This window comes from Gopherus evgoodei, chromosome 4 (genome assembly GCF_007399415.2).
Source record: "Gopherus evgoodei ecotype Sinaloan lineage chromosome 4, rGopEvg1_v1.p, whole genome shotgun sequence".
NCBI lineage: Eukaryota > Metazoa > Chordata > Testudines > Testudinidae > Gopherus > Gopherus evgoodei.
This window is the reverse complement of record NC_044325.1, coordinates 49056159-49083017: the sequence shown is the minus strand read 5'-3', so window position 1 is coordinate 49083017 and position 26859 is coordinate 49056159. Positions and strand designations below refer to the sequence as shown.

Genomic DNA, 26859 nt, shown 5'->3' with positions numbered 1-26859 from the left:
TCTGAGTTGTGTTTGCACTCAGTGTGGGTATTTTACTTGTCAGATCTCTATTCCCGGGTGTTGGTGACAATGTGGTCAGCATCGGGAAACCCAGCCCCAATGCTAATCATCTTGGAACCCTTTTAGATTTCGTCTCCCTTCTGGAATCAAAAAAGTGGGCACTTGCAAAGATAGTTTTCTCAGCTCTGGTTTGGAGGACATTTCAATGCCTGGATCGAATGCAACTTCATTGATTGCGCCAAGAAGTGCAGTTTGAGTCTTGTATCTCAAGATTTTCCAGTGTGCGATGAGAAGGAAAGGCATATGTAATGGCACAAGAGGTATCTGCTGTGTCCACCAATTAAGGGCATCAGACCATTGCAAGTAGTACAGCATTAAACCCTGTTGATTTAGAACCATTACCAACGGTTGGTGAAAAGTATTTCACCTCAGTATATCTGAATGTACAAGAGGGTCTCACCTTGCTTATTCACTTCCTTTTGGGGAAAGTGGAGGGAGGAGGGTGGAAGAATGCCCAATTAAAAAATCTCAATAAGGGGTAAAGAGATTTCTTCATGAATTAGAATTGGGTCAGACAGTCCAAGTTCTGTCTTGCTGACACGGCTGGTAAGAGGGAACTGAAGGAGAGATGCGGCCACTCCGCCCTTTATGCCTTCACACAGGGCACATAAGAATCCCTGACAGACACTGCTATTCAAAAGTCCAAGCTCATGTGCATGAGGCACATGCACACCTACAGTAGGGCCTACACTGACATATTCAAAGAAGAAATCAAGATTCCAAGAATGCTCAAATACCTGCAATAAAAACTACATAATATAGGATATTTGTGATTTTTAGACTGCCTTCCAAGATGTATTAAATATATAACTACAGTTTCCTAAACAAGAAAAACATAAAAACCTTAATTTATGATGCTATATAAATGATTTTTAAAATTTACAAGAATCTCAATTCCTCATCCCAGAGGCTAGAATAGAGTAAAAGTGGAGTTCCCTGCCAAGAAAAGGAAGAACCCCTGCAATTGTGCATATACTTTTCAGATGAAAAATTCAAACTAAAAGTAGCACACACAAATTGTGGGTTAGGGCTACACTCTACAGGTTTAAAAAAAATTAAGGAACAGAACAAAAACAAAACAGAGCAGTATTTTTTAAAATCTCTTGATTTTTAAGACAATCTATTTATTATTATTTGTATTATCATAGCACCTAGGAGTCTCAGTCATGGACCAGTACCCCATTGTACACAAACAGAGCAAAAAAACTCATGGGTTTAATTTTGGGTTTTGGGTCTTGCTCATGGATACCACAGGATTCTTTGCTGCTTTTACAGATCCAGACTAACACGGCTACCCTCTGATACTTAATACGTTATATTTGCAATAAAGAGGAGATGGTGAATCTTAGTGGAAGAAATCTACACTGATTTTCCTTAGAGCATGAGCAGAGCAAACATATGTGAGGTAAAAGACAGGACAGGAGTTTGGAAGGGTGGACTTCCTGGTGGGAGAAGTCTAAGGAGTTGATTACAGAGTCAGTGTTGATGAAGGAGAGGATCAAAGGCAGTGGAGAGGAGAAGATGGTGGTCAGAGAGAAAGAATTCAGCAATAGATAGGCCAAGGAGGGAATATTGCTGAGTGAAGATAAAATCCGAGTAGCGGCCATTTTCACATGTTCAAGACATGACCCAGAGATGAAGGCGAGGAGATGGAAGAAGAAATGATTGAATGGGAAGTTAACATGAAAAGTTGCAGTTGCAAGGCTAATGTGGGAAATTGAAAGACAATGAAGAGATAGTACAGTCAAAAAGGAGAGAAGTGGATGGTGATTGACAGGTACATCATGGGACAGAGAAGAGTACAGTATGATAGATAGAAGTTCAAAGGCAGGAAGGGGGTTGGATTGTAGTGGAGGAGATATGTGGAAGCTGCAAGAGTAGGAGTGCACTGAATCCCCAAGGGAAGCAAAGAGCTGGAGAGTCTGCTGCATGGAGTCAATGAGGAGACTTCCTTCAGGTGAGTCAGTTATTGATTTATGGGTAACTTATGACTCATCGATTACTCAAGTAGGTTGTTACTAGAGCCAGGCATTTGGTGAATGCCTTTGGTGTCCCTGACAGTCTAAACTGCAATTCCTGGTACTGATAATGGGAACCGGTCACTTGAAATCTTAGATATTTTTTGTAGACATGATGGACATCTGTACACATGTAGGCATCTTGAAGGTCAAGAGCTGAGTACAACTCCTGTGGATCTAGGGAGGGAATTATGGAGGTGAGGGTTACCATCTTTAACTTGAATCTGTAGATGAAGGTATTCGGCTGTCTCAAATCCAGAATTAGTAAGGAGACTCCTTTTTCCCTTGGTATCAGAAAATACTGAGAGTAAACCCCTTTCCTTCTGAATTCTGTTGGAATCTCTTTTATTGAACCAAAAGATATAAGTGACTCGATTTCTTGATGGAGCATGCTCTAATGGGGGGTAGAGGGGGACCCCTGGGGAAGGAGGGGGAAGATTCAAGTGGAAAGGGTGTGGTACTGAATGGAGTATCCTGGTTCTACTACCTCCACAGCCCCATGCTCTGTTGTTACGGTTCTCCAAATATGACGAAAATAAAAAAAAGATGGTTTCCAAAAGGGGGGAAACAACAGAGACACCAACTAGAAGTCATACAAAGCTCTTGGCAAATTCTCTTCCTCAAGGATGTAGGTGAATGTTATGATGATATAGAGGATGCTGATGGTTTTTTCCTCTGGAACTTCTGATGCTTTCTTGGGGGCTGAGAAAGTCTGTATTGAGGGCAATATGAGTGTGTAAGGTAAGACGGAGGCCTACCTGCTTTCCTCTTCAAAGCAGATGAATACACTCCTAAAGAATGCAAAACCTCATTAGTCTTCTGAGTAAGTCATATCCTTCAAACCACTGGTCTTCTGTTATAACTTGTATTTTCTAAGGAACGCAGGAAGCTTGGAGCCAGTGTGATCTTGTCATGACATTTGAGTTTTCTTAGTCCTGGCCATGGTATCAGATGCATCAACATCTGCCTAAAGAGATGTATGTGTTACAAGTTACCACTCTGAAATCAAAGACTTAATTATTTTCCCCCTGCAATCCTGTGGGATTTTATTGGCAATATCGTAATTCATATGGTCAAATTTTACAAGTAATGCTAGAAAATTGGCTAGCATCTGTAGGCTTAAAAAAGAAGCATTTTTTTGCACTTAAGTCTACTTCTTAAGCTCCTTATCTCAAGTGGTAGATTTGGAAGGACTTGATGATTAATCTTTTCATGGACTGCTGACACCATGAGGATCTTGGAGCAGGACGTATATAAAACTGTATGAAACCTGCAGATGGTACTTGATATTGTTGCTGTAAATGCTTGCAAGTTGAAGCTAGAGAGGCCAGTTTCTGTCAGAGTAACTTCACAAGGTGCAGGAAGCCTTCATTAGCAGCCATTGCTAGACCACCTGGCATGGTTGTATCCAAGATGTCAGAGCTTGTATGACTTCCCTTTGACAACTTCTACTACGATCTCTAGCACATCTGCCATTCTGCTGAGCAATGCCCAAAAAGATGCGTTGTCCTCTGACTACGAAGAGGGCATTAACAAACTACAGCCATATGAGGAGATGACAAGGTTACGTGAGCTAGAATAATGAGATCATCGGTTTAACTTCTTCAGAGCCTTAGTTTAGATGCTCAGCAGAAGCATCTGGTTCTTGAATAGTTAAAAGTGCTACTCTTTGCGACAGTGGAAGTGGAGATATAGGCCTGGAACATGTAGCAGATGCTGACCAATTTGCACACTGAAAGCTTTATTGAGCCCAGTAGGGCCAACGGTGCTGTAAAGGATAGGGAGCAGGGGACCATGGTGGAAGATACCAAGAAATAGGGTTCAGGTGAACTTCAGAACTAGGATAATGATAATGAGACCTAGACTCCCTATGAGAGATGTATCTATTTAAATCCCAGAGAATGAGAGGGAGAGGGCTCTCCACCATTATCAGAAGTGAATAGAAGAAGCACTCCTCCTTTAGTGGTGGAGATGTTGTGGCAGAGATGCTAAGCAGACTCTCTATGCAACTTTTGGCTGGTACTACACGTGTGCTCGGTACCGAGGTCTAAGAAGCATCCAGTACCACTAGGGGGTACCTTAGTGAATGCTAACAGAGAGACCACTATCAAAGAGACAGATTATTCTCTACATGCCATATAAGTCCTCAGTACCAAGAACTCTGGTACCAAAGGTAAGTGAACAAACTGCACTGGTACAAGGATAGTCAGTACTATGCGCTTTTGTGTGGGTAATTTCTTATGAACTGAAGAGACGGGTGCTAAGGATTGGTGACCAGAGTCTGCATGGGTAGCAGAAGGACCCTTTCTGGGCTTTGCATTACCCTTCTCCAAGGGCAGATGTGGAGTTTTACACTTTTTAGGGTTAGAATGTTCCTTTCTTCCTCCTAGGCTGATAATAGCTTTCCTAGCAGGGGTAGATAGCCACAGGCATGCAGGAGTGAAGTCAGGAAGGCCAAATCATACTTGGAGTTGCAGCAAGCAAGAGATGTTAAGAGTAACAAGAAGGGTTTCTTCAGGTATGTTAGCAACAAGAAAGTGGTCAAGGAAAGCGTGTGCCCCTTACTGAATGAGGGAGGCAACCTAGCGACAGAGGATGTGGAAAAAACTAATGTACTTAATGCTTTTTTTTTGCCTCTGTCTTCATGAACAAGGTCAGCTCCCAGATTACTGCACTGGGCTGCACAGCATGGGGAGGAGGTGACAAGCCCTCTGCGGAGAAAGAAGTGGTTCAGGACTATTTAGAAAAGCTGGATGAACACAAGTCCATGGATCCAGATGCACTCCATCCGAGGGTGGTAAACAAGTTGGCGGATGTGATTGTAGAGCCATTGGCCATTATCTCTGAAAACTCATGGCGATCAGGGGAGGTTCTGGATGACTGGAAAAAGGCTAATGTAGTGCCCATCTTTAACAAAGGGAAGGAGGAGGATCTGGGGAACTACAGGCCAGTCAGCCTCACCTCAGTCCCTGGTAAAATCATGGAGCAGGTCCTCAAGGAATCAATTTTGAAGCACTAAGAGGAGAGGAAAGTGATCAGGAACAGTCAGCATGAATTCACTAAGGGCAAGTCATGTCTGACTAACCTAACTGCCTTCTGTGATGAGATAACTAGCTCTGTGGATGAGGGGAAAGCAGTGGACATGTTATTCCTTGACTTTAGCAAAGCTTTTGATACAGTCTCCCACAGTATTCTTGCCAGCAAGCTAAAGTAGTATGGGCTGGATGAATGGACTATAAGGTGGAGAGAAAGCTGGCTTGATCGTCGGGCTCAATGGGTACTGATCAATGGCTCCAGGTCTAGTTGGCAGCCGATATCAAGCGGAGTGCCCCAAGGTTGGGCCTGGGGCCGGTTTTGCTCAATATCTTCATTAATGATCTGGAGGATGGCGTGGATTGCACCCTCAGCAAGTTTGCAGATGACACTAAACTCGAAGGAGTGGTAGATATGCTGGAGGGTAGGGATAGGATACAGAGGGACCTAGACAAATTAAAGGATTGGGCCAAAAGAAATCTGATGAGGTTCAACTAGGACAAGTGCAGAGTCCTGCATTTAGGACAGAAGAATCCCATGCACTGCTACAGACTAGGGACCGAGTGGTGAGGCAGCAGTTCTATAGAAAAGGACCTAGGACTTACAATGGACGAGAAACTGGATATGAGTCAACAGTGTACCCTTGTTGCCAAGAAGGCTAATGGTATTTTGGGCTGTATAAGTAGGAGTATTGCCAGCAGATTGAGGGACGTGATCACTCCCCTCTGTTCGAAATTGGTGAGGCCTCATCTGGAGTACTTTGTCCAATTTTGGGCCCCACACTACAAGAAAGATGTGGAAAAATTAGAAAGAGTCCAGCGGAGGGAACAAGAATGATCAGGGGCCTGGAGCACATGACTTATGAGGAGAAGCTGAAGGAACTGGGATTATTTAGTCTGCAGAAGAGAAGAATGAGGGGGGATTTGATAGCTGCTTTCAACTACCTGAAAGGAGGTTCCAAAAAGGATGGATCTAGACTGTTCTCAGTGATAGCAGATGACAGAAGGAGTAATAGTCTCAAGTTGCAGTGAGGGAGGTTTAGGTTGGATAGCAGGAAAAACTTTTTCACTGGGAGGGTGGTGAAGCACTGGAATGGGTTATCTAGGGAGGTGGTGGAATCTTCTTCCTTAGAGGTTTTTAAGGCATGGCTTGACAAAGCCCTGGCTGGGATGATTTAGTTGGGAATTGGTCCTGCTTTGAGCAGGGGGTTGGACTAGATGACCTCCTGAGGTCCCTTCCAACTCTGATATTCTATGATTCTAAGAGCCTTTAGGCCAGGGTTTCTCAAACAGAGGTCACCGCTTGTGTAGAGAAAGCCACTGGCCCGGAGCCGCGATCAGCTGGACCTGCAGACGGGGCAGGTAAACAAACCGGCTCAACGCGCCAGGGGCTTTCCCTACACAAGCTGCGACCCCTGTTTGAGAAACCCTGCTTTAGGCTATGTCTACACTATAGACTATGCGGGCATAACTTTAGCTGCTCAGGGGTGCAAATGTTTCCCCCCTCCCCCTGAATGACTTAAGTTACGCTGACATAAATGCTCGTGTGCACAGCACTATATTGGTGGGAGAGCATCTCCTGCTGACATAGCTTCTGACATTCATGGAGGTGGTTTTATTACGCTGATGGAAAAGCTCTCTAGTCAGCACAGAGCTTCTTCACTTGATGCGCTGGAGCAGCACAGCTACATTGGTACAGTTGCACCATAGTAGGCATGCCCTTAGTTACTTGCACATCAAAGGAGCAGGCTGATGAGATGATGGGAGTGTTTTTACATGATAGTTGCCCTAGGTTTTCAGCCTTTGTTGCTGCTGGATCTGAGGAGCGATGCATCGATCTTTCCATAAAGAACATTGTCAGATGTGGCTCCCTAGCTTTGTGTGTTCTTTTTGAGAAGGACGAACAAATTGAGTGACTATTAACAATATGCCCTTCTCCCAAACACATTTGACATCTTATTATTGAGGGGCAATATTCACATGAAGGACAGTTCTCAAACCCCAGACACTTCTGCTCTGCTATAACAGTGGCAGGATAAATTAAAGGAATGAATTAAAAAGCAACACTGCACTACAATAGTCACTAAACCACGGGTGGGCAAACTTTTTGGCTTGATAGCTGCATCTGGGTATGGAAATTGTATGGTGAGCCATGAATGCCCGGTGGGGGAGCGGGGGCTCTATAAGCACTGTTGCCAAGGTGCGGGGAAAGGGACTCATGGAGTGTTGTGTGGGGAGGTGGGGGGAGCAGTACTGGGGACTCCTAGGGGCCCAGCCAGCAGTGACACCAAGGCAGCTGTACCAGGCACCACCATGGCACCCTAGCTGTGATGGGTGTGGCCCCTGGTCAGTTTCAAAGCTGTCAAGGGCAGGGCCGTTGGAGACTAGGAAGAGATTGAGTGCGCTGTTGCGTGCGTGTGTGGGGAACTGCCACATAGGGGCGGGTGATGATCCTGGAACCAGTGTGGTTAAATCACGCCTAAGTAGTGTGGCTATGCATGCCAGAAGTTGGTACTCATCAAGGGAACTGTGAGTCGGTGGCTTGGGAGCGCTTGGCAGAGTGGGGAAAGTCCTTGACCCCGCTCCCCAGCAGGAGCTCAAGGGCCAGAAACAAACATCTGATGGGCTGGAAACAGTCCGTGGGCCATAGTTTGCCCACCCCTGCACTAAACTAACAACTACCTAACAACCACTACCTAGAGTTATTTACAAACAATTATGAGGCTGTCCAGGGAGCAAGAGCTCAAAACACTGCAAAGTTCAGTGAGGGCTTGGATATTGCAAAGTTCTGATCCAAAGCCACAGGGTGTGAAAAATAACTGAGGAGCAGTTGGGGTCATCCTGCCCTTTATGTCCTTTGACAGAGACATGAGGACTCTCAGCGTGCAGATGCAGTCCCCAACAGGTACTGCTGGCAAAAGTGTGCAGGGTACACATGCACCATTAGTGGAATATATGGACAAGCACTAAAAGGAGAACTTAGCTTACAACATACCTACTTGAATACAGTGCAATTATAAAAGAGCTCCAATAATGTGGCAGCCTTTCATCACTTGTTCAAGTATGACCTACCGTGCAGGACCAGATGGCTCCTCTCTTGCAGAACTTAATACAGTTTTGATTGTGAGTTCCTAAAACAAAAGATGAAAATGTTCAAACTCAGTTGCCAGAAATGTCTCCACAAAAATCTTTAGAAAAATATAAGGGCTCTGCTATAGAATACACAGGCTTATTCTTTTGCTGGGTCTCAAGTGAACGGCTTTTTAAGTAATCAGACTTTTTACTCATCTAACACAAAACACATACACACACCTTAAATTTTAAATTATTTTGTTCCTAGTAGTGCCTCCAATGCACCAGGCCCTTTAAAGGAAGATATGAACCCTGCCTGAAGAACTCACTTTCTCAAAACACACAGAAATGGACCATAGGCGTGAGGGAAACAAACAACAAGTAATTGGCCACATCCAGCTAAGTTCTACTGAACTACATTTTTTAAATTATATTTTCATAAATTATACTAATATCTAACATAATACATACTTATAATTTCCTGGTTATGAACTCTCACTTCTTTTGAACCTTCACAGTATGGTCATCAGGCTGCAAGAGTGTATTCTTTCAGGATCCATCAAGCCTTGTTACTAACTGGAGGAGTTGCTGTTAACTGATGCACAGTACTCACTTTACACAAATCTGGGTAGCAAATAGTCTCTTTGGAATACTTTTAAAACCTGCTGCCCCAGAGAATGCGAATTACTGAACCAGGATTTTATACATACTACAGAACATTACCACTAAGTTAAAAGGTTTCTTTTAAAATACAAACTATGAATTGTTCCAGGTATCACACTGAAAACACAGAATATTAGATATAAACTAAGAAAGCAATACATGCATCTTGTGTTCCAGATATTATCCTATCTGAGGAAGGGGGACAGGAGACACTGGCTGTGGTTCAGTTAGGCTGCAACTTTATTCCTAAATGTCAGAGAGTACTCAGTAAATTAAAAAAAGTGTACAGTGCAGATAATTCCGTAATTGTTTACACATATGGGGGCTGCTGTCAACCCTCCCCCTTCACCCATCCTAGTCCCAGGACAACCTGCTGCTAGGACCTCAGCCCACCCCTCCAATGAGGATGAAGGGGGGGCTATAAAGGAGGAGGAGATTGGCTCCCTGCTGTTTCAGTCATAAAAGCCCTGAAACCCCCTCTCCCCCATTTCTGCTCTTTTAAAAAATCCCTCCTTTAAATCCTTTATCAATCCATTTTATCTGATCACCATATCCCTTTCCTATGGAGAGCCTGCAGTGGATGTCCGTGACAAGGAGCACCAGCAATTAGTTCGACTGCCTCCCTGCTTTCCAGCCATCTACTAATGCCCTCTTTAATATCGACCTAAAACATGTCAGATTCCAGGTCTGATAGGTGGAGCCCATCTTCCCTGAATAATTCTGTTGCCCCAAATGCTAAGCAACAGAGTCTTTCTACTTTTTCCTCTAGCTACTCACGGTAAGGTAAAAAGGAATAAAAAACTTTTCATTTGCAAATATGTTCTGCTAGAGTTTGTTGCTGCTCACTTAAGCCTGCTTTGTTTAACAAAAGACCCTTGTTAAACCTTAATTTCTCTGCCTTCAGTGTACTCAGAAGGAAGAGAGAAAGAAAAAAAAACCCTGCAGACTTGTGTTTAAAACCCCCCCTTTTCTCTGCTTATTAGCAGCTAGCAGAGAAAAAAGAAAAATAATAATCTTTCTAGCTTTTGGATTCTTATCCCACCTCTGCCACCATGTCATAATATAATTCCCAATTCTGAACCTTCGCGCCCAAAATATGGGTACTAGCATGAATTTCCCTAAGCTTAATTACCAGCTTAGATCCTGTAGTGCTGCCACCAATCAGGACTTAGAGTAGAGTGCCTGATAAACTCTGGTCTCCCCCAAAACCTTCCCCAGGGACCCCAAGACCCAAATTCCTTGAGTTTCACAACAAAGGGGAATAAACCATTTCCCTTCCCCCTCCTTTCTTCCTCCCAGCTCCTTTCCGCCCTGGGTACACTAGGAGATCACCGTGATTCAAACTCCTTGAATCACCACACAGAGAGGAATGATACCTTCCCCCCCCTCCTCTTTTCCCTTCACCCAGAGGCAATCCAGAGTCAAACTCCGTGAATCTGAAACAAAGAAGAAATTCACTTTTCCCTTCTCCCCCTTGCTCTCTTTCCCTTCTGCCCATCAATTCCCTGGTGTACACAGACTCAGTTCCTTTGAGCCTTAACTAGGAGAAAAAAATCAGACAGGTCTTAAAGCAAAGCTTTTACCTTTTTTCTTTCTTTTTATTAAAAGTTTATCTCTGCAATTTAGATGGTAAAAAGTTACAGGGTCTGTCAGCTTATAGAAACTAGAAAGAAGCCTCCCCCCCAGCAAATTACAATTTAAAATACTTCCAGCAAACTACACACTTGCAAATAAAGGAAAACAAAAAGACTATACCGCCTTTCTACCTTTGTACTCACAAAATTGGAATAGAAGATTACAGAGCCTGTAGGTACGTGTGGTCACTCTCAGAGCCCAGAGAGAACAAAGCAAAACCCAAAAAACACAAACAAAGGCTTCCCTCCACCGAGATTTGAAAGTATCTTGTCTCCTGATTGGTCCCCTGGTCAGGTGTTTGGTTCCCTGTTTGTTAACCCTTTACAGGTAAGAGAGACATTAACCCTTAACTATCTGTTTATGACAATCCCAGACATCCAAGACACAGTTCTTAGGACAGGAGTGGCAACTGGTGGCTCTGGAGCCACATGCGGCTCTTCATAGGTTAATATGTGGCTCCTTGCCTAGGCACTGACTCTGGGGCTGGAGCTATAGATGCTAACTTTCCAATGTGCTGGGGAATACTCAGTGCTCAACCTCCTGCTCTGCCCCAGGCCCTGTCCCCACTCCACCCCTACCCCCGAGCCTGCCATGCCCTTGCTCTCCCCCAGCCCGCCACCAGAGCCTCCTGTGCACCGCATAACAGCTGATTGCGGCAGGCAGGAGGTATGGGGAGGGAGCGGGAGGCACTGATTGGTGGGGCTGCTGGCAGGCAGGCAGGCACTGCAGGTTAGAGTGGGGGGAGCTGATGAGGGGCTGCTGACATATTGGCGTGGCTCTTCGGCAATGTACATTGGTAAATTCTGGCTCCTTCTCAGGCTCAGGTCGGCCGCCCCTGTCCTAGGACATCAGATCCACCACCTGTAGCCTATCTTCTAGTTCTGCTACCCCTCTAGATTCAGTTTCTCCTGCCTTGCAATGTGGGAAGTGGGGTGACTACCCCTCCCCTCCCAGGTCCCCCAAGAGGAAAGGTAGGCAAATTCCCTGAACCCCCACACGGAAATTCCCATCGCCCTCCCCATTGCAGCACTGGCCAGAAGGGACTCAGTTCCACACTCTGCCTCTGCAACTTCCATCTGGTGCTGGTCACACTCACCCCTGCCAGCCGTGCCACTCTCCTGTCCTGCAAATTTTTCATTGAAATGTCATGGCTCTGGGTGACTCACCACACCTTGTAAACATTTTAGTGCCATGGAAACAATTTCAGAAGCAACTGCCCAGACTATCTGAATCAATTCTCTGATGGCTCCTGCACCCCAAAATGCAAGTGGTTTACCACTGGGAGCATTTGCTTCCCACAGGATCTACATTACCTCCCACTAACAGAGAATCCATTTGGTAGACAGACAGATCATCCCTGGATCCTCCAACTTTGGTCCTTGGTCAAACTCCTTGCCCATGTGGCAAGGATCCCACCCCTGGGTTCCCATGACCATTTGAGTCCCACTCTGTCCTCTCTGAGCTGGGTTTTGAACTCCTTTCCTCGTCTGCTCTAACATGCCTCTTGCTGGTTGGAAATGAGTGGGGGACACCCCTCTCCTGTTCTGACCACTCTGCTGTGGCACCACACTGATGAGTTTGAAACCCCCTCCTCTTCCCCTTCTGATAAAAACACCTGCTTCTGCTGCTGTGGGCTGGAAGGGGGAAGGCTCCTCCCCATTCTCACCAGTCTGCTATGGCTCTGAGCAGAGTTCCCTACCTCACCCTTTCTGTTACCAAATACCTGCTTTTAGCATTGTGAGCTTGGAGGGAGGGGGGGAAAGAATGCCTCCTCCCCTGCTTCCTGTTCTCACCTATCTGTTCCTATGTGGTGCCAGGAGAATTTGTTGTGATGTTGTTCCTGCTGCTCCACCTGGTCCAGGTAAAAGATGGCTTTTCTTGCACTGGCATGAACCTAAATAGTCTCCCCCTCTTTTGGACATCTGGGGGCTGAAGTTGTTGAAGCAAGTCACTCTCTGACTACCTAGTCATTAAAAGGGTCACATATCTTTTCTTACACACCAGACAATGGCTCCCACTGCTTAATGTGTGGGTAGGTCATTCTGTCTGAGTCAAGAGGGCCAAATGTTCTTACTGGTGAAATTCATCTTCCATAAAGCCCAAGTAAACAGGGAACTAAATTTACTTCTAAACAGTAAGCAAGGTCTGTGGAGCTACCTCATACATTATTTCACTCTTAATATTGGAAGCAGGGGCAGCAACCTGCAGGATCCCTATTGTCAGAGACACAGTGGACTAACGGTGCTCAAACTTATTTGATCACACACCCCCTTCTTTGTGTCTGTAGTAGTTTATGCCCCCTCCCGCTTCCTGCCACACAAGTACATATATACATGCAGCGATGGTGCTTCACGTGAACCAGTTTTGGCCTCTTTGGTTTTCACTTGAGTTTCTTTTTATCTGTTGCATGAATAAGCCAATAATCCATTGTAATAAGAGCAAAAGCGAAACTGTGATTGTGGTCAATGCATACAATTAAATGTGCACACTTCATTGCAGCAAATGGGTTAGCGTACAGATGGCAACGATGTTGTATAATGTTATGCAAGCTTAATAAAAATCCATCAAAATGCACAGTGCCATCTAGAGTCAAATGCACAGCGCTTTCTGAGAGGAGATCAGCTTTGGTAATTATTCATTGCTGTAGGTAAAATGTGTGCAGCAAGTTTTTTCTCCCTAAAGCTTCTCACGCCCCCTCCCCCCCAAATACATTCCATGACCCCCAGTTTAAGAATCTCAATAGTACACAGACCCATAACCCAGACTGCTTTCAGCTACGTTAAACTGTCACAGAGCCCAAACTTCATGTGCTGGAGTCTCCCTGATTTTATGTATTGTGGCCATCACAGAGGTGCACATAGGGGCTTTTGGCAGCCCCTAAGTAAATAAACAGCAAGTGGAATAAATAGTGCATCTAGAAACCAAGTCTTTCTTCTTTCTGAGATGTTTAAAGCCCAGAAACTTTTTAAGTGATCACAATGACTAAGCATAAGAAATGTGCATTATTTTGAACATTTACTTTTAGGAACATATGCAGACACTTTTGATGGTTTTTGTTGATTTAACAGTAAATTCAAAATAACTATATGTTTAAAAGTTTAAAACCTATTTTGACAAATTTTATGGACTTAAATCTTGTCCTCTACATACGAAGATCTAAAAGAACATTAGAATGTCTAAATATCAGTAAAAATTACCCGGAACACTATACTACTAAAAAAGACAGCTTGGTAGCTGCAATACCATATCTATGTTTTCAATATTCCCACCTTAACATCTGTGAAATGAGACACAACTATGTCGGGAGTGTTTGGGTGTAGAGCTGGCAATTCACAATATAAGTTAGGAAAGCAGACAAGAGATCCCAACAGAACTTGTGCTTCTACTCTTGGTGCCTATGGAGGGGGAAAAACAAAAATAAATATTTACTCAGATTGCACTAAGAATGAAATATCCAGCTACCTTACATAAGGTTGAATTTTTATTAAGTTTATCCTGGTGACAATATGAAGGCCAAAGAGAAACTCAAGCAGTTTGTATTTATCACAAAAAGTACAGCTGTGTGATATACACTAAGACTGCTTACATAAGCTGCTGTGCTGAAACAGGTAACTCAAAATTTCCATTACCACGTACGGTACTGGCTCTACATCCTATATTACCACAAAAGAGAATAATTTAAATAGCCTTTGTGATAAAACACTGTTTCTATATATTTTTCTTACAAACACACAATAGAAAGTTTTAAAGGATAAATAATGCCTCTGCCAATCAAGCTGACCAGAAATAACTGAAAGGTATAAACTTTTAAAAGTACAAATGCAAAAGCTAGCAATTTTAAGAGCCACCAGCCCCATTCTTGGAAGGCACTGTAATTCCTCCATGTTGTTCCTGTACAAGTGTAACACACTTTTAAAGAGAAAACACTGTAAAAATCCATAGCAAACTCCAAAAAGATTATACTGGATGATCCAAAAACTAAGCTGACATCATCTCAACCAATATACAGGTGAAATTATTTACCAGCAATAGTTGTTTTCAGGACAGTATTTTGCCAAGAACCCCATTCTTGAGGCAAGAGATTACCAACATACAGCATCAATAGAGCTCTCAATATTTCAAGATTTTGAAGGGAAAGCCAACCTTGGCCAGTTAAAAATTAAGTATCTCAGGATGTATACAGAGCAAGATGACACCGGCTCATGGTGAGCATTAATTGAAGATGGCAGTATTATATGAACATCCCTCGCTAAAAGGTATTTAATTGCTTCTGAAAATCATGGAGTGTTTTGTACAGTAACAAAGTAATATCTATGGTATACAGAGCACTTCTCCTAAAATGGATTATCATCATTTAATGGCCAACTGCAACATTTTTACTTCTTATTAGTCCCAAAGGATACATTGCAACATCAATACAAAACCTACTATATTTAAATTGCTGTGGACCTAATACAGCAATAAAGTGTTCCTTCCCTTTATAAGTTTGTTAATATGGTACATCTTCCGTAAGTTTTAAAAAAACCAAAAAAACTCTGGATATGCATGTGGCTGATGACATAACTAAAACACACCACACATAAAGGTGTTTATTTCAAGAGTTCTCTTATAATTGTTCCTGCAATTCTGAGGCTAAACAAACATCAGGAATAAACAGCAAATTTTTGCATTCTTTATATTATACCTTCTATACAGGAATTTTATAATATCTTTTATGAACTACTTGGTGATTTCAATAATTAAGCATTAAGTTCTCTTTTTGGGACAGTTCAATACACACTAGCTGAAGAACAATGTTGCATAGTATTTTTTCTATTAAAAGATCTCATGATTACATACAATCACAAAAGCAAATGAACTGACGAACACTTACATTGAGAAAAGAGGAAGAAGCCACTCTACCAGCTGCTATAATGAAATCCATAATAAGCATGGTAGCACCAGGCAAACCAAGTGAAAAGAACTGAGGAGAGCAGTGCTTGATGATTGTATTAACAATATCCTTGGAAGGAAGAAGGGAAAGAAGTACATGACATTCATTAGTTAAACAGAAAAAGCACATGAGCATAATTATCATTGTCAAATACTGAGCAAAATCTGCATAATTTAAAAATTTACTAATCAACTGTAGAGTCCAAAAGGTTGTTTATAACCATTCATCACACTTTCTACTGAGGTACTCATAATCAACTATATCAAGTACTGCTTATGACTGCAACATGCTTATAAAACCTATTAAGCATTTATTAACCCTTTATAAATTATTTGTAAATGGAATCTTAATATAAAGAATGACATATTAAAGTGTCTTAAAATTCTTTTCTTTGCAGCTATACATTACATGATATATTAAATGAATGCAGATTTAATGAACCCATGCAATATATCATTAATCAAGATTTTCAATTTCTAAGGTACATGTGATTTCTCTAATAATCTATGAATTGTTTAAATATATGTATCTGTGTGTGGACAAGATACAATCAGTATAAAAAACTCCCCAGTTCATATGCAAATAAACTATATAATCCGTCTCTGAAAAAAATTCTCTAAGAGGTAGACTCTCTAACATACCCTGATGGTCAATGTTAACATGCAAATTTGCAATTCAGTAGGAGAGAAAACGTAGTTTAGTGGTTAGAGGAGGGGAAAACTGGAAGTTAGGTCTCTTTGGTTCAATTCCTAGCTACACACTGACTAATCTTAAGCAAGTCTTATTCTTCCTCCATTCAAGTCAGTTAAAATTCTCCATTGACTTTCATGGGAACAGAGTTGCTCAGGCCTTTAACCTCTCTCAGCTAGATCCACAAAGCGATTTAGACACCTACCTGCTACTTTAGATGTCTAAATCCAACATTTTAGCTCCACTGAGACCTCAAAACCCCCACTCAGTTGTTGCCTAAAATTGCACGTGCCTAAATTCTCTATATGCCTAACCTGCTGCTGGTGGGCATATGAAAAGCTGCCTACGTTTTGACACCACTGAGCTGCTTGGCATCCTCACACTCAAGCTGTGGAAGAGTTCTCAAAACAAGCATTCCCCTGCCTATCTTGCACAGAGAACCCAAAGTGGAAGGTGTTTTCAGAGCAAGCCTACCAGATTGGGTCTTTCACAAAGAGCAGCAGAGGGCAATCAGATTGGGAATTTGGGTTTGTGTGTGTCACAGAATACCCAATCCAGTAGTTAGGGAACTCACCTGGAATGTGTGAAACCTGTTTTCAAATCCCCCCTCTGCCTAATCTGAAGGGACTCCAACCTCTCAAGTGAGTGCCTTACCAGCAGTCCATTGGGTATGCTGGAGTGGGGCTCTTAATCTCTGTTCTACTTTGTATAAATGACTAATAAGGCTTTAAAAAAATTGCCGGCCACAATGCCATTCGCTTAGATTTTGGCATGGCTGTCCCTCCTGGCTGGGCCATATTTCAGCCTGTGACTTGGCGCACAGCATTGCAATGCCATTCAAATAGGGTTTTTTATGGGTTGTTTTTAATGTGGTTCTTCTATGGTACTTGAACGGACCATACAAAAACTGCAACTTAAATTTAGCTGCAATTTTTGAACCAAACCCCATCTGCCCAAACTCAAAACATCACAACTTTCTTACAGCCTTAATGATTAAATATTGATGGTGCGCACACACACATACACACGTACGTACATATGTACGTACAGACACTTACTGGGATGTGGGAGACCCAAGTTCAAGTCCCTGCTCCAGATCAGGCAGAGTAGGGATTTGAAAACAGGCCTTCCACCTCCCAGGTGAGTGCCTTGATCACCTGGCTACTGGGTATTCTGGGGTGGGGTTCTCAATCTCCCTCTCATTTTTAATGAAAAAGGTCTGACATGGTTTAGGTGCCTAACCCAGGAGAGGGTTCATGGCTCTGAATCCCAAGTGGAGATAAGTGCCTAACTGAGCCACCAGGGGGTGCCTAACACTTTCAGAGGTAGGGATTAGATCACACCCTTCTCCTTGGTATTTCCTATTGAATAGCTCAGGTGGCTCCCCACTCAGTTTTCTGGCACCTGTGAATCCCATTCTTAGATGACTAACTCTTGCATATTGTATAGGGACCTTCACACCTAGCTCAGGGCTGAGGATTCCACCAGGAAGCGGGTTACCCAAAAGTTAGAAATCGTAATACTCAGCATTGCCACCCCCAGTTCCTCTGTGGATCTAGCCCTCTATGCCTCTATTTACCCATGGATGAAAGTTGGCTATAATGAAACGGTGACTTACTGTAACTGTGGTTCTTTGAGATGTAATCCAAACATATATTCTACTTAGGCATGTGTGCACCCAGTACACCGGAGCTGGAGACTTGCCTAGCAGTACCTGTAGAGAGGTGGTGCTTGTGCCCTTGGCCCCTCCCCTGGTGGCGCCCAGATCCCCTCTAGTTCCTTCACACCAAAAGACCCTGAGAGGAGACTCCGAAGCAGAGGGGACAGGGGGTGGGCCATGGAATACATGTCTGCATCACAACTCTAAGAACTACAGTTACAGTAACTAACAGTGTCTTCTGTCGGTCGCTGTCATTTATCACCATTATGGTCAGGGATTTTGTGGGTGGGAACAGAACCCTTCAAATCCCTGCATGGGACCAAAGTAGGACTTCATGAACCTTGCCACTGGTGGTACACAGGGCTCTTATTGGCTCAAAGAACACATCATTGATTGGGAGGGCCACACTCCCAGGGACAGTGGACTTGAAATCTACCAGTCTGTGTGTGCTCTCCTGAAGAAACTCTGCCTGGATGCCTATGGATGTGGCTATGTGGAGTAAAAGGTCCTGGCATGCCTTAATGCCCTCTGGAATAGAAGGGAAGGCTGAACCGGGCAGCACCGCATCATCCAGCAATGAGGAAGAGGGTCCTGGCTGAGCAAAAGCTGGCTCTCACCCCCCAAAAGATGTATCTGGAAGGGAAGTCTCTCATGGCTTCTCGGGGAGAAAGATCGCTGATGCTTGGGCTTGTGGCACCGTTGACCTAGCAAGTGACTTCAGCTTTGAATGGGGTGAAAAGTAGGATCTCTGCAAGTGAGGAATATCCCACTGAGTCCAAGGTGGCCACTGATATGGGTAAGGCATTGGTGACCAGTAGGAGCCTGGCTAAGATCCTCTGTCCTGGCCACATGCCAATTATGAAAGCCACACTGGTCCATTGGCAGCCCCCGGAGTTCATTAGGAGATGCGGAGCAGGGGGATGACTGGAATCAGAGCCCCTGGATCTCGGCAACATGGGCGGAGTGACACCTGAGGGAGCCACTAGGCAGTCCAATTCATCCATTGTCCAGAACAAGGCAAGAATCAGCTCCTGTGATTAACACAGTGCTGTCAGTACTGAGCATGTCAGGCAGCATTGGTCCTGGAGCCGACAGAGGTACCAAAGCATCCAAGTGCATCAATGTCCAACATGATGAGAGCCCCAATGGGAACAACTGAGGTGTCAAATGCAGTATGGCCAAAGAGGGTCCCAGTTCCGATGCCCCTGCATTGATTCCAGTACCAGCTCCATGCCCACCACGAGGAGTGAGTGTCTAGGTGTAGTCCTGATGAGCATGAAGGTTCAGCGGAGTGCTCCACTCGAGGGGCTGCTGAAGGTGTGAGCATCGCAAAGTCCTGGACCAGCAGTGAGGACAGAATGGAAAGGCAGAGCAGGTCCACTAGACTGGTACTGGCATCACCCTCATTGGGACCTGGAGGCTGGCACTGGAGTCAACAATATGGGGTTTATGTCCTTCCCACTTGGTACCTGTGCCATCCCACACACTGGAATTGGTCCCATGCCGATTTGTGCTTTTCCTGGGGGAAGCAGAGAAGTTGTGCCGCAACCTGAAGCAGTCCTGATTGGTCTTATGAGACCTCTTCCTCAGCACCAAAAATGGAGAGCAGCTCCTCTACCTCTTCGGAGAAGCACCTGCCCCGGAATGAGAGGTGGCAGCACTTACTGAACCTGAGGGCCATCTTCAGCCTGAGGAAGGCTTCAGTACTGGATCAGGCAACATGGCCTGTTCAAGCAGATGCTGCTTGAGAGGAAAGTCCCTGTACCACCCGAGTGCACTTCTTGAATGATCTACAGATGGAACAATGCTCTGTAAGGTGGGCCTCGCCAAGACAAACCAAGTACCTCATGTGGGGGTGTCACTGTTGGGGATCACCCCTCCACACGAACGACAACATTTAAACCCTGGTGTGGGCACCAGAGGGGAACACTATCAACTAAGGGTATGTCTATATTACCCGCTGAATCAGCAGGCAGCGATCGATGCAAGGGTCAATTTATCGTGTCTAGTCTAGACGTGATAAGTTGACCCCCGAGCGCTTGCCCGTCAACTCCTGTACTCCATTGCTGTGAGAGGCGCAGGCAGAGTCAACAAGGGAGTGGCAGCAGTCAACTCACTGCAGTGAAGACACCATGACCAGTAGATCTAAGTACATCAACTTCAGCTATGTTATTCATGTAACTGAAGTTGTGTAACTTAGATCGACCCCTCCCAGTGTAGACCAGGCCTAACACTCTCTATTAACCACTGACTAGCACTAAAGTATATACCATAAACTAGACTAAAACAAAATGTGCCACCTCTCTATGGGTACTGCTAGGCAAAAGTCTCTGGCTACGGAGTGCTGGGCACGCACGTGCCTAAGTGTAATACATGTCTGCATCTACTTAAAGAATACCTACTTCACATAGATATGAGCCGTTAGGAAAAAAATTTAAGCCATGAAATGTCTTTAGTTTCTTTCATGCATTTTAACACTAACTGATCTGTTCTATATTTTCTTCTCTAAAAGGAAGCATAAGAATATAAGGGAAAAATTAACTTCATTTATCCTACAGCACAGCTGAGGGAGAGGATTTCAATTGTCAGCTAAAGAATCACACTAAATGGTTACCTGGAAATACAGTAAATTCTGAAAAAAATAGCAGTGTTGCCCACTCTCACAATATTTGATGTTTTTCTAAAAAAGCACCCTCCGCTCTCCCGAATCCTCCTATTTCACAAGAACCTCTGCTATCCTAAAAAAGTAAGTTTATAGACTTCGTGGGTGTGGAGAAAAGCTTGAAAACAGGACATAAGTGTGTCCTAAAGACTCAGAAACAAGACAAAGAAAAAATTGCCTTTTTTTAAAATCTCATGGGCTTTCAGGCCTGTCCCATGATTTTTGAACACTTGGGGATGGCAACACTGAATAATATTTAAGACTAAATACTTTAGTATATAATTGCTTTCACATGTCTTCAGCCTTCTGTTTACTTTAGGAAGATAATTTCAAAGTTTTTCTGTCATAAGGAAGACCTAAGATTGTAAACTAACCGATTTACTGTTGCACAGGAACAAGTGAAATTTCATTTCTTAAAAAGTTCACACATGATCTCTCAGTAAGGCAGAAATAGCATCAGGGAATGAGGGAAAGAGAAATTAAGAGAGAGGAAAAGAAAGGTAACCAAAAGCAGCACAATGTCTGAAAAAACGTAGATAGGTTCCTTTTGTAAAAATGTAAGATCACTGCTAAATCACTCACAGGAAGATTGTGATTTGAATAGGATTACTGGAACTAATATCTTCTTACTGTGATGGGTTGTAGCAACCCCGCACTGATGAGGTGAGGGTTAGGGAGCTTCAATGGATGAAGGAAGCTTTGCTCCCTCACCTCTGCTGGGCATGCTCCCAGTGGAGGAAGCATTCAAAAGGGCGCAGCTCAGTTCAGTCTGGGGAGACGGAGCAGGAGAGCAGTTGGGTGCAGCAGCCTCCTGTACAGAAGCTGCCAGGGCTCCAAGAAACCAGGACCAGGCCTCACGACTAAGCCACTGCAGATCTTCAATCATAGGGACTGAGGGTGATGAGTCACCACCAGCAGTGGAAGGTGCTCCAGAGAAGGACCTGAGAGGACGTCAAGTGGGATCCTAGGCAGACCCTGTGGTACTGAGAAGAACAGAAGCTAGGGGTAGGAAGTATCAGAGGGGTAGCCGTGTTAGTCTGGATCTGTAAAAGCAGCAAAGAATCCTGTGGCACCTTATAGACTAACAGACGTTTCGGAGTATGAGCTTTCGTGAGTGAATACTCACTTCGTCAGATGCATGTGACGAAGTGGGTGTTCACCCACGAAAGCTCATGCTCCAAAACGTTTGTTAGTCTATAAGGTGCCACAGGATTCTTTGCTGCTTTTAGGGGTAGGAAGTGACTCAGAGAAATGGAGTAAGGGTGCCAGTCCCTAAGTCATCTGTAGGACTATTTTGAAGGTCCCCAGGTCAGAACACGGTGGAGCAAGGTGGGCTTGGGTTACCCTACTCCCTCTCCATCCATACTGTAGCCACTAGGCAATGTGGGCCTTCATGCTCACCACTGGGTGATATTATCTTGAACTGTGGCTGCTAGGCAAGGTAGCCTTTGATTCTCACCATGGGACAGCAGTGCCTCAGACGGTCTTGCCATTAGGTGACAGAGTGGCAATATTCTGGGCTAAGTGCTACGGCTGGCCTTGGATACACAAACACTCCTCTGCCCCCTGACACTCACCATTTGCCACTGAACCACATATATCTGGGAACAAGCTTAGTTGTATTAATTACTATAACAAGGGCTTGAAAACTATGCTGATGTGGCACTCTCTTACCAGAAATATTTGAAATTAGCTATTAGATTGCTTTGTGGGCAAGAGAAAATACTGGAACTTACATCTCTCTACAAGAAAGAAAATAAACAAAAACATATAGCTGTCTGCTGTAGCCTTGACTCACTGTTCACTAATATTGTATTTACATAGCACCAGAGGTTTGTATGCCACTTTACAGGCAAATGAAGACTGCCCTGAGGAATTAAATCTAAATTACATTGAAAAAACTCAAAAAGTGACAGAATCAGAAGATTAAAAGTGAGGTCAAAAAAGACAGGAAACTGGAAAATAGACCATGTCATTTCTTTATTTGAATTTGAGTGACAAGATATGAAGATAATTTTCACGGCAGTATTTTGGCTGCTTCAGTTTCTTTACATCTCTCAAGTAATCATCATCAACTACATTTAACTCTGCAAGATTGCTTCTTCCAGTATTTTCAGAGAGGTATGTGGCTTGACCTCGTTCCTACCAAAGTCACTGGCAAAACTGTAACGGACTCCAATGGATGTAGGATTGTGCCACTGGTGAAACTCAGAAAAAGTATAAAAATGTAGGGTTGGTAAGTTCTACTTACACTTCTCTAATGGCTCCTGAATGAAAATTTTGTATTTGACTGAAACACTTAATAAAATCTAGTCTGATCTTTAACTTCTCCTACCTACTTTTTTTGGAAAGAATTCAGTCCCCATGCTGATCAGCTCATAGGTCTTCATTTTATTTTTTTTTGGACAAAAGTTATTCACCTTTTTGTAACTGTTCTTCAGGATGTTTTGCTCATGTCCATTCTGTCACCAATCTTCCTGCCCCTCTATTGGAGTTGTCGTAAAGAAGGAACCAAGAGGGCATAGGGCTGGTAGCGCCTGATATACCAGCACATGAGCGCAGCACTCAAGGGGGTGACACAGCTGGCCCTATGGATACCGCTAAGGCAAAAGTCTCCGATGGCCATGGATGTGGATGTGCGCACACTTATAATGGAATCCACATAAGGACGCACTAGAAGGGGAGTTTGCCTGCATTACCGATCTGACAGATATAAAAAGCTTGACCTACACTGAGGGACCCTGACCAAAAAAAAAAAAGAGCGCTAATCACTTCAAGTTTTAAAAAATTACGCCAACAAAAGCAGCATTCTAAATTGGCTTGGATTACCATATGCTAATAGGACAATGGTATCTTGGGCAAACATGATGTGTACTTTGTTAACAGTTTCCTTTTGTACAGTATACCTTATATGTGTCAGAGATGTGGTCTATATATAGGATGGGGAGCTGGCAGCACAAGAGATCTCAACCCAGCTCTGACAGTCACTTAACATTTTCATAAAGGTTTCTCTACTGAAAATTTGGACAATACTACTTATCAAATGGAAGTTAATACTGTGAAGATTAGCTAATGATTTCTATCAAAGTACAGCGAAGATTTATATTGCTATGCATACTGAGATAGATTTTGATTTTACCACAAGCACTAGGTATGGTGCAGCATGTAATTGCACCAGCCAGGGAGCAGACCAAGAACCACACTGTGAGTCAGAGTCAGTATGGTCCTTTGTCCCTACTTTGCTCCTGGGATGGAAGGAAAGGGAAGTAGCAATCTGAACCAATTTTTTACCTGGCAAAATTACTTTCCCACCAGCCCAACTGCAAAGGTTGGTGTATTGGAGGGAGAGACGGAAGTCTCCCAGAAGTTGCTTGTTTCTCTTTCCTCCATGCTGCAACCTGCAATATGGATAGCATAGCCTGTGCCGATGAAAAATGGGGCACCTTCTGCCTCCTTACGCCCCTGCACAAATGTGTATAGCAGGTTATAATTGTGCTCATTACTATGAGCATGATTTACCAAGGCAATTGCTGAGCAATAGGATATACACTGAAGTACTGATTCTTAATTACCAAGTTAAAATTATTTAATTGAAAATCCACCCAGTACACCTCTATCTCGATATAATGCTGTCCTTGGGGGCCAAAAAAATCTTACCGTGTTTTAGGTGAAACCACGTTATATCGAACTTGCTTTGATCCGCCAGAGTGCGTAGCCCCGCCCCCACGGAGCACTGCTTTACTGCGTTATATCCAAACTCGTGTTATATCGGGTCGCATTATATCGAGGCAGAGGTATATTTTCTGACAGAGACGTGACTCCATTTCAGTTATATCGTACATCCTCATCTGACTTTAAAAAATATATATATAAAAAAAACTACTTACCTGATCAACATGAAGAAGTCCACAGTGCATTATATTGTAGAAATGAGTTAAAAAATCCCTATTTGGAGAAACATCTTGTCTTCGCTTCATCGTATTACAAATAAGCTTATAAGCATGTAGCTTGCCTTGTTTGTATTTATCAGTCAACATGGTTGCCTACAGTTTTTAAAAAAATTACTTATTACACAAATGAGGTAACAGGTTAATGTTAACACTGGTCTATATTACATGAACATCTCTTATCTACTGAATGGATTATTGTATTTACCTTGAAAAGCCATGGAGTTAGAATTCTCAGTGGTGGGATTAAAACTGGTGGAGAGGGTGAAGTCAGGTTATCAGCTGAAATACCAAGATTATCTCTTATCTGTAATTTAAGAACACAGAGGCAGTATATCAGAAATTTATAGTTTTTGATCCATTCTCAAGCTCTTGCCCTATCAAGCTGGTTTCTAGAGAAGGTTCTTGTACCTTAGCCAGGTTCTGCCAGAGTTCACACAAATAATCAAAAACTTGTGCATGAATTTCAGGATCCATAATGGTGTTGACATCTCCCAAAATCCCTAGCATTCGTCTCCACATTACAGTAGCAACATCTGCATGCCATCCTGTAAGGGTGCCCCCTGCCATCACACTGCAACATTCTGAAGGGAATTCACTAGTTTCTGTAATAGAAGAAAAAAAGTACAATAAGAATGACCTTTGGTAAAACAGAATAAGGTCTGATATTTAAATCATGAATAGTTTCCTTAAAACAAGTAATAAACGGATAAGGCATGTATGTAGAGTAAGTACAATAAAGATATTTCTTATAGAGCTAGCCACTTTAGCACTGAGTCATCCAATCTTGTTATTAAATTAACTACATCAGTCTACTTTTCGTTACTAAAGACATTTCATTTATGCTTTTGCTTCAATGAAGAAGCAAATCTCCAACATTCCTCATTCAAAGGATCATCAGAAAATTAGCCTTCAGCTTTAAATCTTACTCACTAAAGCAGCTGGACCTTTTTCTTTAGCATTTACCATGACTGACTTTTACTTGCAAATTAGGGAAAAGAATCGTGAAGGAAGTGTGAACTGCTTTATCTTACCACTAGTCCCTCCTTAGTCAGCTAGTGAGGGGGTAATATTCAATAACTCAGCCCAGGAGCCTGAAAGCATCACACAAGATGCAGTTCTCTCCACTTCAAAGCAGTACAAATAAAACCTACTTATCCTGCTGGCAGATAGTTTATCTACTTTTCTTAGCCCCCCAAAAGCCTAAATAAGTTAAGATTGGTAAATATCTATCAATTGATATTAAACATTAAAAACTGTCAATTATAAATACTATGCACAAGCACTTGAAAGTCAGAATATTCAATGTTGTGGTTTCTCAAAAAACAAAAACAAAAAACACTTCACTATGATCCCATATTTCAGCTGCCATCCATATGTAGTATTTTATGGTACAGTATCTAAAATCTTATTTGAGCATTACAAACAGAGGATATAATTTTTGGGGAGGGAATGAGGTTAGATTTGAATTTTTGATGCATAGGATTAGTTCTTCAAAATACCTAGGATTTTAAAGTGCTCAGCACACACAACTGGAGCCAGGTTTAAAAAAAACAACAAAAAAAACCTCTTCTCCTCACACCTCCCTCACCCCCCACCCCCCACACACAGAGGAGCTGGCTGGAAACCACAAGAAATTCCAGAATTTCATAAATAAATGTATTTTGAAAAAGTTAAAAAATTTTCACCCTTTCGAAACATTGCTGAGGCTCTCCAAGCTGGCCAGAGCCTTGGCAGCCTGCCATGTGGGGAAGAGTCAGGGCTTCCAGGACTTAGCCAGGAGCCTAGAACCCCTGAGCAAACACAGGGGAGGCAAGTTGGAAGGAAACTGAAAGAAAAGTGCTTGATTTCCATTGGGATTTTGTGAAAATCAACACGTTTCCATGGAATGTTTTGATTTCGACAAATTTGCATTTTTTGACAGAAATATGTTCCACTGGAAATTTTGAAACCCTTTCTACTCATTTCACATTTAGGCACTTATATGAGGGCAAGAACTTCAAAAGTGTTGGTGCACAGCAGCTCCAATTGTGACATTTATGGTCAGATTTTCAAAACCTCTCATAGCACTAGAACATACTGAACTCTTCTGAAAATCTGGCCACTTATTTAGATGCCTAAATGGGATTTGAGCTCTCTGGAAAATCTCCCCCAACTGAATACCATGCTTTTTTAAAAAAAACTGGGCCATAGTGGCTATGGGAAAACACAATTAAAATAAATAAAATATATATCTCCTTTTAATTTTATTTTAATAGCATTTTCCCATAGCCACTATGGGATACATATATATATTTTTTATTTTTTTTATTTTTATATTTATTTTATATTTTTCTGTCAGTGAGTTGTGGAGGAGGGTCTGGAATTTCAGTCAATGGTTCATATAGGATATGTGAGAGGAAAATTCAGCTATGCACAATAGGGTAGATATTCTCTATATACCTTTACTGCATTTACATCATAGTAGTTAAGGGTTTTTTGTGCATG

General features: G+C 42.9%; 1 protein-coding gene across 13 annotated transcripts in view; it reads right to left on the bottom strand.

The window, feature by feature from the left end:
* RALGAPA1 (Ral GTPase activating protein catalytic alpha subunit 1) overlaps positions 1 to 26859 on the bottom strand; it is a 246975-nt gene that overhangs the window by 97704 nt on the left and 122412 nt on the right. For all 13 annotated transcript variants that reach the window (XR_003999976.1, XM_030559262.1, XM_030559256.1 and 10 more), the window contains 6 exons: positions 24784 to 24977; positions 24581 to 24679; positions 24313 to 24468; positions 15354 to 15482; positions 13750 to 13875; positions 8183 to 8241 (listed from right to left, as the gene is read on the bottom strand). Coding sequence is in view for 12 of the 13 variants with exons in the window: in XM_030559262.1 (XP_030415122.1) it covers positions 8183 to 8241; positions 13750 to 13875; positions 15354 to 15482; positions 24313 to 24468; positions 24581 to 24679; positions 24784 to 24977 (763 nt within the window). In the remaining variant the exon portion in view is untranslated. The remainder of the gene's footprint in view (positions 1 to 8182; positions 8242 to 13749; positions 13876 to 15353; positions 15483 to 24312; positions 24469 to 24580; positions 24680 to 24783; positions 24978 to 26859) is intronic.